Below are 17,953 nucleotides of genomic sequence, written 5' to 3'. Positions count from 1 at the left end.
TCTGTGCTTGTTACCTGATAAAAGATTCAAAGCAGAAATCAAAAGTTAGAATGGCTTTATTTGATGTTTGAAGGCAAGAATGTTTTGTACTTGTATCAAAGGATCAACAGTCTTTTCAAATGAAGGACCTGAGCTTCGGTTATTGGATAGTTACATGGACGTTGGAAAAGCTATGGAGCGTTGTGTTTCACACTACATCGCCTACACATCTCAAGCTGAGACCAGAAAAACATCAGATGGAACCACTCAGTGAATTTACTCTGTCTGTTATGATTCAGATCTTGTTGAAAGCAGCAACATCCACAGACTGAACATACTCCTCAAAGGTGGTGATGGCTTCCTCCAGGAGATCCGTACCCACTTTTTCGTCCTCCACTACGCATCCTATCTGGAGCTTCTTGATGCCGTAGCCCACTGGGACCAGCTTGGACTGCCCCCACAGCAGCCCGTCCATGCTGACGCTGCGGACGCACTCCTCCAGCTTGGCCATGTCCGTCTCGTCGTCCCAGGGCTTGACGTCGAGCAGGATGGAGGACTTGGCGACGAGAGCTGGCTTCTTGGACTTCTTGGCGGCGTACTCGGCGAGTCGCTGCTCCTTGATTCTCTCCGCCTCTGCGCTCTCTGCCTCGTCGTCCGAGCCAAATAGGTCGATGTCGTCGTCGTCGTCGTCATCACTGGCGTTGTTTGTGGAGGCGGCGGGGGCGGCTGGGAGGACAAACTGACTCTTGGCTGACGCCAGGCTAGCTCTTTCCCTCTGGAAGGACTTGATGTGCTTGTACCAGCGCAGGAGGTGGCAGAAGGTCAGCGACGGAGCAGAAGGGATGGCATCAAACACTGCCATGTCAGCTTGAGATGCTGCAAAGCCCTCCACGTAGCTTTTGTCCGCCAGAAACTCATCGAGAGCTTTGAGACCGGCTGGCGTGCTCATGTCACCGAACACAGTTTTTGTAGAGGTCGGGCGGGAAGCCGGGGCCTGACAGGAGTCGCTTAGCGCGGGGAACCTGTGCGGGATGACTTCCTGCATGGGGACGTCGTGTGTGAGGAGGGTTTCAGCAGTGTGGCCACTGGAAGAACCAAGGCAACAAAGCAACAGGTAATGAGTCACTGAGCTTAATTACCATGCACTAACCCCAAGGCACAAGTAACCTAAATTAAGACCAGGCATGCATGTACAGGCCCACACACAGATGCACACCGAGTACGTCACAAACACAAAGGAGCCTTGTTAATTTTTGATTCTTCTGTTTTTAGTAGAAACAGCCTTGTTACTGATATAAAAAAAAAAAAAACACTCTGGACTCATAGTTCTCCCATGCACCAGCTACACAGATCTGCATCACACCACGAGCACACAAACCAAACGCCCATTATCTGTTTGACAAATTTCAAGCCTTATATATTTTTTTTTTCCTTTCTGTTTTGATCTGTATAAACTGGTCTGTATTTTTCTATGAGTGAGGGGTTTAGGTTTAGGGAAGGTGAAATCACAGGAAGGGCTCGATGTCCATCTCCAGGGCGGAGCAGGGCATGGTCAGCTCGAAGCGGTTGATGACGTCTGGGTGGAGGACTCCGAGACGCCCGACGCTCTTTCCGCGGACAAAGATCTCTGCACAGCGGCCGGGAAAAAAGGTGGAATCTAAAAGAAGACAAGAAAAAAAAACAACAATTACTTTAAGAGAGAAGGCTTCTGGCATCACTTCCACCTACTAATGTCAGGCTTATGTTTAAATATGCTTCAGTGTTTTGCACCTACACAATTCACTTCTTCTTCTCTTGCTAAAATGTATCACTTCCACATCCTTAGTGTTCTTTCAACAACAACAATTCTCACCTCCACTAGCTTGTGTGTGTCCTGATAAACTATTGTAGAACCAGTGTGTTACTATAACAAGCCATCTGTTGGATCTGGGAGTTTCTTGGATCATGTTTAATAGCATCAAATCGGAGCAGATTTCTTTATGGTCTCTACTGCTGAAGCATTAATTTGTCTTTAAAGTATTGATGACATCTTTCTTGCACATCACATCACAGAGATCATGAGTCAGTCATACAGTGTGGGTGCTACTGTGCCTCCTTTCTTGGTCCATGATTTTCTCTTAATAATAGTTTGTTCACCCACATCGCTCGTCAACGATCAGCTCTGCAACAAGTATTCCAAACAAACCCCCCCCCCAAAAAAAGCCCTAAAAAAGGCATCACTTCCTGTGCACCAAATATTTTTTCCAAGGAAAGCTGGAAATGAAATGTTTTGATGACAGTTTAATATCAGTCACCGACAGAAATAGCAAAATGTACAAAATGTTTATGTGAAAATGTCACAGGTCATCACATTCACACACATTTCTCCTTCTGATTAAAATCTGATGGTCCAGTGTGTGTGTGTGTGTGTGTGTGTGTGTGTGTGTGTGTGTGTGTGTGTGTGTGTGTGTGTGTGTGTGTGTTTGTGTGTGTCTCAGGAGTAAAGGTCACTTCGATCCAGATGGAATAAAAAATAAAATAAAATAAATAAATAAAAAAACAGTGAGAGGCATTTGCTCACTTTGCTCAAACACACATGACATGCAGACAAACAGACGGACGGACTTGTGAGAGATTTAACGAGATACAGGGGTTTCTATGACAACAGCCCCACACGCAGAGACGTGGCTTTCTCCCATAGTGCACCGCTTCTTCCCACGCTGCCGTGCTAATGGGTTCCAGAGCCCACTGCTCATCACTATGGATGAAGGCTTACAAAACACATGGACTGTACTTTGAAAGCACGAGTGTGTAAGAGTGTGTGAGAGAGAGAGAGACAGAGAGAGAGCAACTAAAGCAGGGAAATTCTGTCATTTGTTTCAGCTGCCTGTTCCGTGTCTGTTAGGTGTATTAAATGGCAGGAATTTACTTGCGTCGCCTCACGCGTCATCTACTTGTACCATGAGTGCGATGCCATGGCAACTATATAAATAGCTCTGGTACATCTTAAATAACCAGTCAGTCAATGAAAATCCTACACTTGAGCCAGGCCACTTTCCGCCCACTCGCCTCCAACTTTCAGCAGAGCTTTCAGCGGAAGGCAGAGTGAGACGTTTGCATCCGATAACCGACATCACCGGCTGATGTTGACCTTATTGTTTTTGCTATAGGTTCTGTTGTCATTTCATTTCAAACAGACACAGAATCCACACAGGTTCTATCTGGATCCAGAAGACAAGGCCGAAGTGACGCCTCTCCACGAGTAAAGGGGCTGCTGACACACACAAGATGAGACTTTACAGGGTGATTAGTATGGCTTTCAATATTGAGTGGCAGGGACTGACAGCGCTGTTTCATCATCAATTTATCTTCAAATTATTTTCTTGATTAATCATAAGTTGCCATAAATTACGAATAATGACCATTAATACGTCAAAACGAGACAAAGAAAAACAGCAAATCCTCACATTTGAGAAGCTGATTCTAGAGAATATTTGATATTAAAATAATGAATTATTAGAATATGTTTTATTTTTCTGTGTCTAAAGATCATCACTATTCATTAAAAGGTAATACCAGTTTAAAACTTAAGTATTAATTTCCAGGGGTTATAATAAAGTTGACATGAGGAGACACTGGCACTGACTTCAGACACACTGATAAAGAACAAGTCAGGAGAAAGAAGTACGTGCATCCAAAGAACGACAAAACAGTAGAATCCACTCACTCTGAGGGAGTAAAAAGAACAGTGAGCAGATTCTACTTTTTAAAATAAAAAACAACTCTGACAACGATCTAGATTTTTGTTAACGTCAACAAATATAATGAAAACCAACGATCTATTATGCCGTCTCTCAGCCCCGGCTCCACAAGTCTGAGACCACTAGTCAAGATACTTGTGTTTTTCCATTTGTTTCGAATGTAATGCTGAAGGATACTCGAGCTGCATGGAGTTTCTGCAAAACCTGATGACCCATGCTCTCCCTCTTGTGATGTCACAGAGCGCTCGGCTTTTCTCAGTCTTCAAGTGCCTCCATAAATGTTCAATGAGACTGTGGAGGGAAAGTCTATGACAGTCAGGACTCCTTGGTCTTCCTTGGTTTTCTTGCAAAGCCTTGAGGGGTGTTTGGAGTCATTATCCTGCTGCCGTTTGAAGGCTTCTCCACAGAGATGCAAGCCAGAGGGTGTAGCACGTCTCTGAAGAATGGAGCGGTGCTCCTCCTCCGTCAGTGTGCAGTCAAATCAGTGCAGGTGTCCAACTCCAGAGTAGGCAAAACACCCACAGACTTGAGTGTCATCTGAACGCGTTAACTCAAACAAACTGAGCTCTTGTATAAAGGAGTTATGTTGGTCGATGCCCCAAATTTGCTTAAATTTGATTACCGAGATAAAAACAGAATCTTAAATGTTTCTTCTACATTTTACAGGACATAACAAGATTTACATGAAAAATCTCAGATTTTAAATGTGGTCTCAGACCGTTGAACCCCAACGTGTCAATATATAGTTTCATTTCTAAAAAGACTAAATAGTTTCCTAAAACAGCTGAGCACTGGGAGTAAATAGGGCTTTTATTGGGACTATTTTCAGTTGGGGATTAAAAGTATTTACAGTAGCAGGATGGGGTTACGTGCCTCTGATTCAAACACCACAGTGGCCAGCTTTATCTTCATGTGTTATTAATAGTTTTTAGACAAGAATAGAGCTCTGTGTCACAGAGGAATAAGATATATCAGGCGTAGAGTGCACAGACGACACTTGTTTGTCAGATCTTTTCATTGTTGGTTTTGGTCTTTTCACTGCATTTCTTGACAGTAAGAAAAAAGTAGCACGCCAGACTTATCCTTGAACAACAACAGTTTAGCCAGCACTTCTGAAACGTTGGTATTAATTCCTCATTGCACGGGAAAGCTGTCCACATGACTACACCAAGTTCAGCAGGTAAAGGTTGAACAAGGTGTATAAACTTTTATTACCGTTGAATAATCTCTGAATTAGTTTTAAACCCGTCAGACTTCTTTTAGTTACATCACTTTGTTCCCTGACTTCTCAGCATCCTTACTACATCTTTATAGGAAAGATGATCTAAACTGCAAGGATAAGACCAGAATTACCTTTTAAAGCTGCTATAATCAAAGTTTTATAATAACAACATATCAAATTACAAGGTTAAAATATTGCGACATGTTGGTCGCAGTGATGAAGATACAGAGAATTATCCTGTAAATCAGCAGCTCCTGTCGACTTCATGGAGCTTTACAGCAAGTTTCAGCTCATTTCTTTTTAATCTGTCCATCCTAAAACTTCTGTTCAGTGTGGTTTTCTGTCACAACAGGCAGCTGTTTTGTAGCATAAAAACCTCTGCACTGTACACTACCTGCTCAGCACCGGACAGAAGACCAACATCACGACTAGCTGGTGGACAGGGCAGGACAGGTGGCCAGAAACACTACAAAACAGTACTACAATAATCAGCTACTGCAGGTTTAAATAAACATGAACGTACCAGCAAATCAAAGATTCAATCCCTAAACACCGGTACTGACCTTCATTAATGATAGAGGCCAAACACTTAAGGGCAATTACACAACAACAACAACAAAAAAAAGAGTCACATGCACATGGTCTCTTTCCTAACGAAGGCCTGAACCTCACATTGGACACAGTTGTTAAGCGAAACACAGGCATCTGCCTCTTAAGTGGTTTTTTTTCCTCCACTTCAGATCCCCTAACTCGTTATTTCATCCTCCGACCCCGCCCCCGCTGAGTGGAGGAAACTCAGCTGACATGTATTCCCTCGGCCCCTCACCCTCTCTGTGCTCAGAGTGGTGGTGGGGTAGCGGTAGTGCCGCTTCGCCCCGCTGATGGACACATCCTGACGGTGTGTGTGTGTGTGTGTGTGTCTGTGTCATCAGGTGAGCTCTTAAGACTGGGTCGTGACCTTGTAATGGGGTTAAGGACACGCTGACATATGTGGTGGGGGGGGGATTAGGCTAATGGTGCGTAGAGTGTGTGGAGGAAATAGACTGAGTGTGTGAGCACTAGAGCATTGAGCATTAGAGCACACTTTGAGAGCATGTCCATTTCAGCTCTCTCCTGTAAGTGTGTGTGTGTGTGTGTGTCTGTCAGATGGGCAATCTAAGCACCCATGGGTGGGTGTTGTATGTGCCACTCTGTCTTGCAGCTAGCTCAGCACTGCAGTGGGTGACGTGACTCCCGTGCGCTCTCCCACACTGCAGACTTTACACACTCTCAGACCCTCTTCTTGCTTGCCAGCCGTCGCTCTGTCGCTCTCCTGTCACCCCCCCACCCTCCCATCCCCTTCTCTTTTTCTGCACTCTCTAGTCTCATCTCATCCCTTCTTCCGCTCTGCTGTCTGCCTTCACCCTCTCCTCTCTCCGCTCTCATTCACTGATACTTGAGCCCATTGATTTGCAGCCCGAATGGGCCGGAGCAGACATCCTGCAGTGTGACCTTGGAGCATGCACGCCAGAGAGGGGGAGAGGGGGAGGAAAAAAAAGAAGGTAGATAGGATGGAGTTGAGAAAATATGGAAAGAGGAAGGAATCCAAAACTCAGATGATGTATGAGAGTCTCTTTGGGAAAATGCAGAACTTCAGGCCCTCGAATCAAACCGTCCTGATTTCTAATCTCACAGGAACAGATCATCAGAAAGATGAAACCTAACTCCCCATCTGATGTTTAAACTCAACTTCACTGCAGGCATTACCGAGCCAGTCACATGTCACCACTTGTTAATGTAACCCAACTGTGAAAAATAAAATTAACCTGTGCTCTTCTCCATTAGCGAGCGCAGCAGCCTTTCAGAATAAAGCTCATCAGAAGTCTCGGGAGTTGCTGATGCAACGCGACTGACCTCATCATCTCAGTCGCGATGACTTCAGAGAGAAAAGCTTTGAACCTGGACTCTCGCTCTGATGCATTTCATCATTAGAGACAGATTGTGGGCCGAGAACACAACTTCACCATGAACCACTGGTGCTGATATGACACCTTTGATTTCTATTGAGCACAATGATGACAGGAACATTTTTATGTCGGAGCTATTAGGTTTCTCTCATCGTGTGAAGGAGAGGGAACACAGTTACCCTGATTTATTAGGGTGAGGTGATTCAGTTGCCGAGTTTGGCGGCAGAACACAAGGACAGAGCGAGTTGCTGTTCAGAAGGAATAAAAAAACAAGTTTCTCACAGATGTTAAATTCCTTTTGGAGAGTTAGCAAAGTAAAATAACACTTGTTACTCCTCTGTTTGTCAAAGCCAGTTTTCTAATGTGCTTTCCATTTAAAAAGAGGGTGGAAAACGATCAAATGGATCCAATGTTTACTTTCTTGATTTCCCCATTGGAAATCATCAATTTCTCCGTCGTCTACCGTCTGGACAAAGAAAACCTCTTTAAATTCACTGATGTTCCTCAACTGTCACGGCCAGCTGGACCCATTAAGGCACAGCATACTCCATCACTCCCACTTCACCTTTAGTTCAGTGGTTCTCAACCCATTAAGAGTCGCAGCGCTTTTTAATTTTTTTTTTTTTTTTTTAAGAGAAGCCGCCGCTCCTTAATCAGCCACTTTAGAGCCACGATTTCAGTTGGAATAGTAATTTTTGCATTTCATTTTCACTGAATAAATGTTTTAAAATGATGATGATGTGATTTTTGTTTGGGGCTTGAACCAAACAAGCACGTTCCCTCAAGTCTGGAGAATATGATTTGTAGGCCGGGGCATCAACACTTATGGTGCCAACAATGCACAACAATGTTGGGACACAGTTTACCTGCAGGTTAGATATTGCACTTGGCCATATTGCGTTATCGATCATATTTCGATCAATTGTGCCGGCCTATCTTAGAGATAAAGTAATTTCAGGAGATTTTCTATCAGTGACAAGTGACGAACGAGATCTTGGAAAGTGCATAATTAACCATTTACATACATTTATAACATTGTTTTAATTTGGGAATAAACCTCTGGAGGCTCCACCTCACCCATTCATAATTCTCAGTACGACTTTACTGGATAGAAGCTGTCGATCAGTTAAACCTTTATGAATAACGCTCTGCTGCTTAGGTGACAAAAGCGTCGTGTTACTTGTTCATTGAGTGATGACTAGTTAGTGTTGGCTTGTGTGAGTTTCCCTTATTTGACTGGATTTTGGTGCAGAGAGGAGGTGGAGATGTCAGATGGAGGAGAAGGATGAGTGCACGTGCTCCACGTCGTATTTCATCTACTCTGTTTAAAGAAGCGCTGGGAGTCGTACCTGTGTGTATTCAGGTTGTTTATAATGTGCAAAAAAGTCTTGGTGGTACTTTTGATTCATTGACAATAAAAACCAGTTACGACATGAATTTATGAAAGGAAGATCCTGACACGTTTTAGTTTCAAACAGAGCAGACAGCTGCTCTGCTGAACAGGGAAAACAGCCCGTACTCTTGACTTCAAATTAAACATTCATTTACCAACGTTAAGATCAAAACACATTTATACCTATTAGCAATTATACTGAGTCTTTAATGGGATCAATCCATCCATTCATTTCAGTTTCTGCCAATATCTAATTAGAAGAACACAAACACGGAACCCATTTGTCTCGACTGCCCACATCAGTGTAACGATGTTTTCTCTCTCTAGATCAAATCTGAGTGTTGCAGGTTTAAGTTTAAGTGGAAGCTAAATTTGTGCCACACCACTGCCATGGAAACCGTGCCCCCTCAATAAAACAGGGTACATGACGTCCTGGAAACAAACACGACAGTGCAGCTGCTGCTTGTCACAGACTGGATTTACATAATCTCAGCAAAAACCTGACTTTTAACCTCGCGTGACCCAGATTCATTCCTTCATCAGCTTGTACATAAACATGTTCCAGATCACAGGGGTTAAAATCTGCCACTGGGATTAAATCCAGTCTTAAGATATTTACCACCAAAGCTAAATGCATTCCTATAGTCCTGATTGTTGGTTTCCATCCCCCTCACACACCCCCCCTCCCCTCCCCAGGACTCTTACCGTCTGCAGCCTGGATGTGGTAGCCCTCGCCGCAGGCAGACTTCACCTCCAGCAGTTGCATGGTTCGGTCCAGCAGGCCGTGGATCACCTCGAAGCCCGGGCTCTTGTTGTAGTACACGGCGCAGAAACGCCGGCTGTTCCTCGCCCCGACATCTGGTTGGCGGGTTGAGGGGGAGGGAGTGTGAAGGACACTGAGAACAGCGCTACACCAGTGACTGCTGACGCTTTATTAAAAATATATCTGCTAGTAAACGTCACTTCACTTCTGACAGAATGAATGTCCGTCTTATATCTATGGAAAAATTTGTAATGATCACATTTGTTGTCCATAATAAATTTTGCCCAGATTGATTGACACATCAGAGAGTTTTAGCATCTAAGTATCTAATTGATGTTTAAGAGAATTATGTCTAAATTACAATTAGAAAAATGAATAATTATTTTGCACTGAAACCATCATATTACAAATCTGTGTTAGGCACAGTGTGTGTGTGTGTGTGTGTGTGTGTGTGTGTGTGTGTGTGTGTGTGTGTGTGTGTGTGTGTGTGTGTGTGTGTGTGTGTGTGTGTGTTAATGTGTTGTAAAATGATTTCCTCCATCACTTCACACATGCAGACGCCCACCTTTGGTGTCATCCTTCAGCACCACATCAGATATCTCAAACAGTTTGAGGGGAAGCGGCATCTTCCTGTTGGCAGCTATTGTTTTCAGGAGACCTGGCAGGAGGGTGGTGCGCGCCACCTGGTGGAGAAACACACAGGTTAAGTTGGACAAATGACTATAGTCTGTTAGAGAGGAGGAGAGCGCCCTCTACTGGACAAATAACACTGCAACTTAAAAGTCTGGGAACGTTGATCATTCGGTCTCTGGCTGGTTTGAGTGTAATTGTTAAACAGAAAAAATAATTAAAGTATCAAAGAAGTTTAATTTTCTTGATTTTCAGATTTGTTTGGATGTTATTTACAGAGCAGACTGATCTGGAAACATGAGTTTGCACTGTGGCTACAGGATTCGTTTCACTTCTGTAAACTACTTGATGGAGCCCACTGAGCAAACAAGAGTGTGCAACATGAACTCTACCTGTTATTTCTCCTCTCCTGCACAACTACAGATACGCTTTAGAGCCAAAGCGAGGCAAAGGCACAGGCCTTTAGATTATGACCTTTTGGATCAACATGAGCCCTTGTTACACATACTGTTCTCCTAAAAAATAAACTGATTGATTAACTGACCTAATGTAAAGTGAAACTCCGCTGAAGCTGAACTGAGACAGACAGACTTACAGAAACCTTTCTGACCATGTGATTTGGTTTCATGTATTTTTTTTTTTAACCAACATGTGGATGGGTGGGAAATGAAATTTTAATTTCCAAGTAAACTTTCTGTTTAAGGCTGGAAGATGACTCTAAAAATCTGTTCTCATGTTTAAAACAATTCTCCAGAGGTAAAAACACTGCTCGACTTCATTGAACTTATTACAGAATCTCTACTCTAATTCTCTAAATGTTCTTCTCTACCTGGAACTCAGCCGTCTTGGGGTTGGAGATGTGAGCAGCCTTTGTTTCGGAGATCTTCTTCCCAAGCTTGTCTGCGATATCTTCTTGAGAACACTGCAGGCAGAGAGCAGAGAAATGTCCCTTAGAGCATTTTTCAAAGATAAAAACACAGCGTTTGTATTTCTGAGTCTCTTTCTTACCAAAGCAAAGTTGAGAGCCTCTGTGAACCCAGCAGCTGCCAGGTCTTGCCTCAACAGCTCTGTCAGTTTATTCAGTGGGAACTGTGAACATAAGAAGCAAATACATAAGAACACACACCATATTTGATGGGGCACAAATGCATTTGGTTTCACAGACACACACACACACACACACACACACGAAACATGCAGAGGAAAACCCAAGGTACCTGGTTGGCGATGGTGTATGTGCGCGGCGTGGTGCGGGTGATGTTGTTGAAGCCGTAGGCGATGGCGGCGTCTTCCATGATATCACAGGCATGGATGACGTCGGAGCGCGTGGGCGGGATCTCGACCTCGATCTCATCACCAACACCTGTCGCCTGGGAGAGCAGGCACATCCTGGTCAGGAGCTGCGCGATTTTCTCAGTTGACTCACTGTCAGGAGGAGAGGAAACAGGATCTGTGTTTCTGAGGTCACACTGACACCAAGCAGCTGATGAGCAGGTCGTGTTTTTAAAGAGTACAGTTTGCTAAAGTGTTCGATAAGTGAGGATGTTTTATAATTACAGGGAATAACTCAAAAACTGTAGCAAGAGCAAACGCTGATCTTCTGTTTTTTTTAGGACGTATTTACTGGTGTGAATACCACAGAATTAAATTACAGTGAAGAGCTCTCTGCTCCCCGGACAGGTTATATACATAAACTCTGTCCAGTAAGTCAGCTGTTCTGTGACTTCTGTTTATCAGCCTTGATTTACCTGGAAATTGTCCAACTAAATAAACCTAATGAAAAAACCCAACAGGGTAAACAGGAGGGGTGGAAAATTAATCATTAACACCAAGTTAAATTACAAATGTCTGAATGATGGGCAATATGAACAGATTTGTTCTCAAGTGGCACAAACGTGTGATTCAGGAGAATTTGTGGCATGAAAATAAAAATAAATGGAAATGTATAATAAAAATAAACCTAATAAGCAACACTACTATGAGCAACTCCCTGAGAAAACAAGAATAAGAAAATGTTCTAGCATGAGGGTCAGTGTAAAAATGCGATCCAACACTACAGCCCACCTACAAACACTATCATCTCTGAAGCTTATTTTCTATTAACACGGTCAAATAGAGGTAATTTCTGAGGCTGTACTTAGCCATGGTATTTTATTAGACTGCAATAATACCCTGTCCTAAAACCGAGCATCATAAGCTTTACAAATATAGGATTACTGTACAGTGCAGGAGCCGCTAATACTAATAACACCATTAAGTAAGTCAGTCGTTTTGCTTTGACACGATGAAGCAAAAATTGTGACAAAAGCAAAATGGAGAACAACTTAACAAACATTTCCCATCAGACACTTTCTTTATCTTTTACTTGTATCTAGAAGCTCTAAATATTTTACTGAGTAAATCCAAATAACTTACTTGATGCCGACTTTACGGTTGACGAACTCGCTGGACAGCTTCTCCTTCCTGTACGCCAGCTCCTGAAGAGCACACCGGTAAACAACAGCGGCGCGTTAGGAGACACTTGAAGAATTGAATGTGACATAAAAAAAAAAAAAAAGTTGAAGTGCTGAAGTGAATACAGTACTGGGTATATGCAGGTCTTGCCATCTGGGTACACCACCTCAGCCTCCTCTACCCTGAAAGAGCAGGAGACAGAGTCCACTTGTTAATTGAACTTTTACGATGGAATTGGAAAGTTTATTTCCATCGCTTCATTTGAAGTAGTTAAAGAATGAATCTGTTTCTTGAACACGGGACATACGATACAAATCCTCCATAAGAGAAAGGGAAAGTCTTGAGATCAGTGTGTGACAAGTTATTATTGTTATTTAGAGTTGGATTAGAGTTTATGTTTTTAGTAGATAATTCAATCAGTGACGTCAAAGCAGGGTCGTGTTCAGCAACACGAAGCCAACAGGAAGTTTAAAAGTAAATAAGCAAATCTTTGAATCTGGACGATGTAACAGACTGAAGCAAAAAGGTTTTAAATGAGGTTGAGGAGATGTGTCTGACAGCTGATGGAGAACAGATTCTGTGACATCACTGTGTAGGATGTGACCTTAAATGTAAAAGCTTCACTTTTTTTTCCCAGTTTTCCCACAACAATCACAGAATTTGATCATCTTCCACCTCAAAATACTGACATGGACTCCCAGTTATTGTCAGTCTCCAGACAGAGGAGCTTGTGTCTGAGGTCAGAGACAGATGTGTGACTCACGTGAAAGGCTGTGAACAATACTCGCTGAACATGGTTACCATCATGTCCAAGACGATCTTTGCCTGGAGAGAATGAGGTCAATTTAAAAGTCAGATTCCCATGACAACAGTGATAAAACTGATTTATTTGCTGTGCCCTCAGTTGTACCTTGGTCACATCTGTGGCTGTGCACTCGATGAAAACGTTCTTTGTCTTCAGGGTGATTTTTGAATGGTCCCCTGGAGAAAAGAATGTGCACCACAAAGCATCTCATTATCTTCAAAGTAGATAAAGGTTTATTTATTTCCTTTTTATTTTCTCTAAACTTCAGCTCTCTCTATATTCATGACCTCTGAGTCTTACTTTGCTGGTGACATTTAGTTTATTTTATTTTGGCCCAGAAACGAGGTCAGAGACGACACTCACCATTGATGATGGGAGGCATGGACAGGACAACGCCGTTGCTGTCGTAGATGACCGGGTACACAGGCTTGTCTTCGATGATGTGAAGGTAATGCCTCAAGTGGCTGTCAGTCTGTAGGCACCACGACAACGACACCGGGTTAGCATCAAACAAAAAGAAGACAAGTTGCCCATCTGACCAGCGCCCAGTAAAATCAGCTGTGTACCTTGTAGAGGCTCATCAGCTGGGTGGCGGTGTACTCTTTGGTCTGGTTGAGGGGTTTGAAGCAGATGTCTCCAGGAGGTTTGGCTGTGTATGTGAAAGGGCCGGAGATGGTGTCCAGGTCATGGGTCCCGATCGCCACCAGGCTCCTCTTCCTTCACAAAGCACAGATATCGGACTTTTCAGAACGGCTAATACTTTTAAAAAAAGGATGATAGTGATAATTGTGTTTCTAATACCGATTTTTTATCAAACTACATTACGGTACAAATTATAGTTTTACTTAAGTTTAATTTTTAAACTCTCTTTACACACTGAAACATATTCATGTTTAAATAAACAGCCAATCACCAGCATTATTAGATCTCGGTCCAAGCATGCTGCATGCTGATTGGCTCACTGACACCGATGAGATTTACTCATGAACTCCTAAATTTTTCAATCCTTAACCGTGTCAAACCAATTCAGTCAGTCCATATTGAAGTTCAATATCCAGCCCTTCTACACACATTATGTAGATACACTGAGGGCTGTCAATATCTCACATAATTACACATTTTCATTACAGCCATCAATGGAAACTGTTTTGATAATTGATTAATCTTTTAAGCCACAAACTCCGTGGTTGCAGCTCCTCCACTGTGGGGATTTTCTGTGGTTTACGTCACTGTAAACTGAAGATATTTGGGTTTTGAACAAACCAAGACATGAGATGATGCAAACAAGGACTCTGGGAAAATGCGATGGTCATTTTTCAGTTTTCCAATATTCTATCCACCAAACGATGATTTATTGAGTCTGCGGATTAATTGAAAAAAATCATCTCCATATACACTTAATTAGCTACACCTACACATGCTTGATATCGTGGCTGCAACAACTCAGAAAAATCCAGCTTGCTGAGATTTTCATGCCTCATGGAGTCTGGATTTTTATAGGACATGTGTTCAGTGGCACCTCTGTGTCGGGGGAAATTCAGTAAAGTGCCGGTAAAACCCGTCTGAGACGAGGGATTATCAGGAGCATTAATGTGTGTGTCTGAAAAATAAAGAGGGCATGGTGGCATCCGTATGGGGCTTCCCAAAAAAACACTGTGATGAATGTTTTCATTGTGTGTGAAGTGAAAGTAACCACATTTCCTGTGTTTACTTTGAAAGACATTGCTTGGCAGCAGGTGGCAGAAGGTATTCCAGGTATGCTGTTGTACTTAGTGTTTCATCCGGTCTGACCTGCAGATGTTTTGGTGGAGTTTCTCCTGCAGCTCAATGAAGCTGTCGTAGCGCTCCTGTGTGAAGGTGATGTTCCTCAGCACTGCTGCCACTGCAAAGGGTCGCACTGCTGCAGTCTGCACAGAAAAACACAAACTGATTAACTGATCACCACAGTAAAAACACACCTTTATTTATCAGCAAACCGATGCAATGTTAGCCTCAGGCCACAAACGATGTGTTTGCCATTAAAAACTGAATCACTGAATGATTCCACCCACCTCCTTAGTGATGATCAGCTTCTGAGGCTCCCCGCTGACTGGGCTGACACGTCTGTAGCGAGGCGCCTCCAGCCTGAAACACAAATACAATCTCTGTAGCAACAGTGAAGCACATCTGCAGGCACTACACCCACGATGGAAAAACACAGCATATTCAAGGAAGTCTGACACAGCCAAAACATGTCTTCATCCACAAGAATGTTTTCTGGGACACCAAAACACAGTCCTACATTTTATACCTAAACATAACCAGCTTCCTTCATTTGGAAAAGGGCCTTGAATTACGTTGTCATGCTCCTGAATTATGTCAGCACGTAATATTACCAACTAGCCTTGGCATGCATTTTACAATCACGCTGACACTCTTAAATAGTAACAAAAACAGCAGGAGTTTTGTCCATATTAGGCTGTATTATCGATTCTATCAAGCACAACACTGTTCACTTACACTTACATATTCTTCTTATAATCGTGCAAACAGAAATATACCGCTACTGTCACACATAGACAGGTTGTATATTTTTATTATCAATCTCAGTCAAACCTCCGCATCAACTACACCTTGCAAGAAGAAAATAAAAAAACAAACCAAAGAGCATACGAACATAAAAAGGCATGAAATAAATAAGTACATAAATAAATAAATGAATGAATGAATAAATAAATAAAAAAGCATAACAAAAAACTATTGCTTCGCAATGTCATCAGGCAAAACATTGTGTCTATGTAGTCTAAAAAGAGTGCCCAGCTTTCGCTAACACTTTTTAGAGAGCCTTTTAAAGAGAACCTTATCTTCTCAGGTTTAATGCAGTGCACGACCTCCGTGATCCATCTGCTATGGCCGGGAGGAGAAGCGTATTTCCATTTGAGGAGAATAAGACGTCTGGCTGAGAGTGTAGTGAAGTCAATGACCCTCTGCATTGTTATGGAAATATGGTACTTTAGTGGTACTCCAAATATAGCTGTCAGGGTGTTAGGAACTACTGGAATGTGAATTATATTTTGATAGGTTTCAAATAACCTGGGCCAGACCCACAGCATGTGGATAAGATTGGCAGGCGATTGTTTACATCTGCAGCAGGCGTCACTTACGTCTGGGAATATTTTGGCTAATCAAGCATTTGTATAATGAGCCTGGTGGAGGATTTTTAAAATGTGTGCCCATTTGTCATCAGATAATCCCCTTCCCAAGTTGTCCTCCCATGAACTTTTACAATTTGCAGAGACATCAGGATTTAAAGAGCATATCAAATTATAAATAAATTAAGTTAGTCTTTGATCGAGATCAAAATTCAAAAGGATGTCAATTCTAGAGTCTGGAGGGCGACTGGGGGAAGTGGGGAAGTGCCTGATCTGAAAAAAATGCCTATCAGGCAGGACAATTTCAAAGATAGTGTTGCAGACTAGAAAAAATTATTATTGCAAGAGGTCACCGATACAGGAAATGCCTCTCTCAGACCAAACAAGGAATATTGGGACAAGGCAAGATGGTTCAAATAGATGATTATTGTGAACCGGAGCTGGTGTAGAAGACCTATGTTGACCAAAATGTTTCCCCATTTGACATCTGGGTTTTTGCTGATGTTACTGACGGCCAGAGGCAACAGAGAACATAACAGAGAGCGCCATCTACTCACCTATTCTTGAAGACCTGCAGTCCACGGACCAGCCCCTCCAGACACAGCAGGTCATAGCGGTTAGCTGGTACATCGATCTTGTACAGGATGATGTCAGATGCTCCTGATGCCTTGGTGTCACCCTGCTCACGGCTGATTATCTCCTTCTCTGAGGTCTGTCATGAATGCAGAGCAGAGTGATTTCTACATGTCATAGTTCAGAAACAAATACCGAAGAACAGGACAGGACAAACAACAACACAGGGCGTAACAAGTGTAACTGCATTCTTATCCTGCTATTCAAAATGTAAACCATGTGAATGGTTTACTATAATCACTTATTAGGAAACACACTATGGGATAATTTCATTTACTCACAATTTCATCCAGCTCCAGCCCAAATTCAAAGCACAGCTCGTCAAACTCCTCATCAGCTAAAACAAGAAGCAAATATCCATTATTTAAAAACAGCTTTATACACCATCGAGAACCCACTGTTGCTGCTGCTGCTCTTGAACAGAGCCCAGTTCAGATTTAAATGACATGAATCGTGGGGGAAATGATGCAATCACGTTGACATCCAGTTCAAAGATGTCACTATAGTTTTCTCAGCACAAAACCCAGCAGAAATAAGTTGTTATTACATATTGTATTAGTATTTGGGACAAGTTGTCATTTAACTTTGTTTTTTCATTCAACACAGATGCAGTAAAATTAGCCGTTGGTTAGCAGCTGCTGCAATGCTAACCATCCGGCAATGAGTTCAGACAGTCCTCCGACTTTCTCTGTCTTTAAGAGCCAAAGAGACGTTTGATAAACAGACAGATAATTGTGTCCACTGCTTGAAAATGTAGTAAATGTGTCTTACTGTACGTTCTGCCCAAAGCTTTGAAGAGAAGATCCCTTTTTACTCCGACAGTCGGCATGTTGGCAGCTTATCCTCCTCAGCCCAGCGCGAAAGGACCTCAGTAGCCGGTTGTAGCTGTCTAGCCGGTGCCTGATTGAAAAGCAGTTACTGTCCATAAATCATTTCTGATTACAATATCATCCATTGTGACTAATGCTATCAATTCCATCGTACAATAAAGTCTAAATAAATTAATACAATTTCAAATAATCACTATAGATCTTTTAAGATAATTACTACTGATTCTTTCAAAGAGCACACAAAGCGTAATTAATTAACACAATACATTTAAAAACAATAAATTACAAAGGGTGCTCCAGAGATGCAACAAATCTTAAAAATTCAAAATTTGAAAAATGTAATGAAGAGATACAAACAATTTGCAACACTTTGTCTTGAACATTTAAAACCTACTTACAGGTCTCATACTTATAATAACTATTTATA

General features: G+C 42.4%; 1 protein-coding gene across 1 annotated transcript; it reads right to left on the bottom strand.

Moving 5' to 3' along the window:
- Positions 1-38: 38 nt before the first annotated feature.
- farsb (phenylalanyl-tRNA synthetase beta subunit) lies at positions 39-17,553 on the bottom strand. Its single transcript, XM_022760497.1, has 18 exons — positions 17,468-17,553; positions 16,978-17,033; positions 16,621-16,775; positions 14,984-15,056; positions 14,724-14,839; positions 13,499-13,649; positions 13,296-13,404; positions 13,038-13,108; positions 12,891-12,952; positions 12,258-12,309; positions 12,089-12,150; positions 10,891-11,098; positions 10,682-10,762; positions 10,503-10,595; positions 9,609-9,726; positions 8,986-9,138; positions 1,489-1,636; positions 39-1,064 (listed from the first exon to the last, which is right to left on the bottom strand). The coding sequence occupies exons 1-18, from the start codon at positions 17,523-17,525 to the stop codon at positions 275-277; spliced, it is 2,556 nt and encodes an 851-aa protein (XP_022616218.1). The 5' UTR covers positions 17,526-17,553; the 3' UTR covers positions 39-274.
- Between the last annotated feature and the right edge of the window lie 400 nt (positions 17,554-17,953).

The sequence above is a fragment of the Seriola dumerili genome, unplaced genomic scaffold, assembly GCF_002260705.1.
Source record: "Seriola dumerili isolate Sdu_G_001 unplaced genomic scaffold, Sdu_1.0 BDQW01000337.1, whole genome shotgun sequence".
Lineage (NCBI taxonomy): Eukaryota > Metazoa > Chordata > Actinopteri > Carangiformes > Carangidae > Seriola > Seriola dumerili.
The sequence above is the reverse complement of the archived record's forward strand: the minus strand, read 5'-3'. Positions and strand labels throughout refer to the sequence as shown.

What these genes read in the sequence shown, in the direction of transcription:
- farsb (XM_022760497.1), bottom strand. Translation starts at nt 17,525, where the DNA reads ATGCCGACTGTCGGAGTAAAAAGGGATCTTCTCTTCAAAGCTTTGGGC. An exon ending in AACCGTAAAGTCGGCATCAA is followed by an intron (nt 11,099 to 12,088) that starts GTAAGTTATTTG and finishes TCCTCCTGACAG; the next exon opens with TGAGTCAACTGAGAAAATCG. An exon ending in AGGCTCTCAACTTTGCTTTG is followed by an intron (nt 10,596 to 10,681) that starts GTAAGAAAGAGA and finishes CTCTGCCTGCAG; the next exon opens with TGTTCTCAAGAAGATATCGC.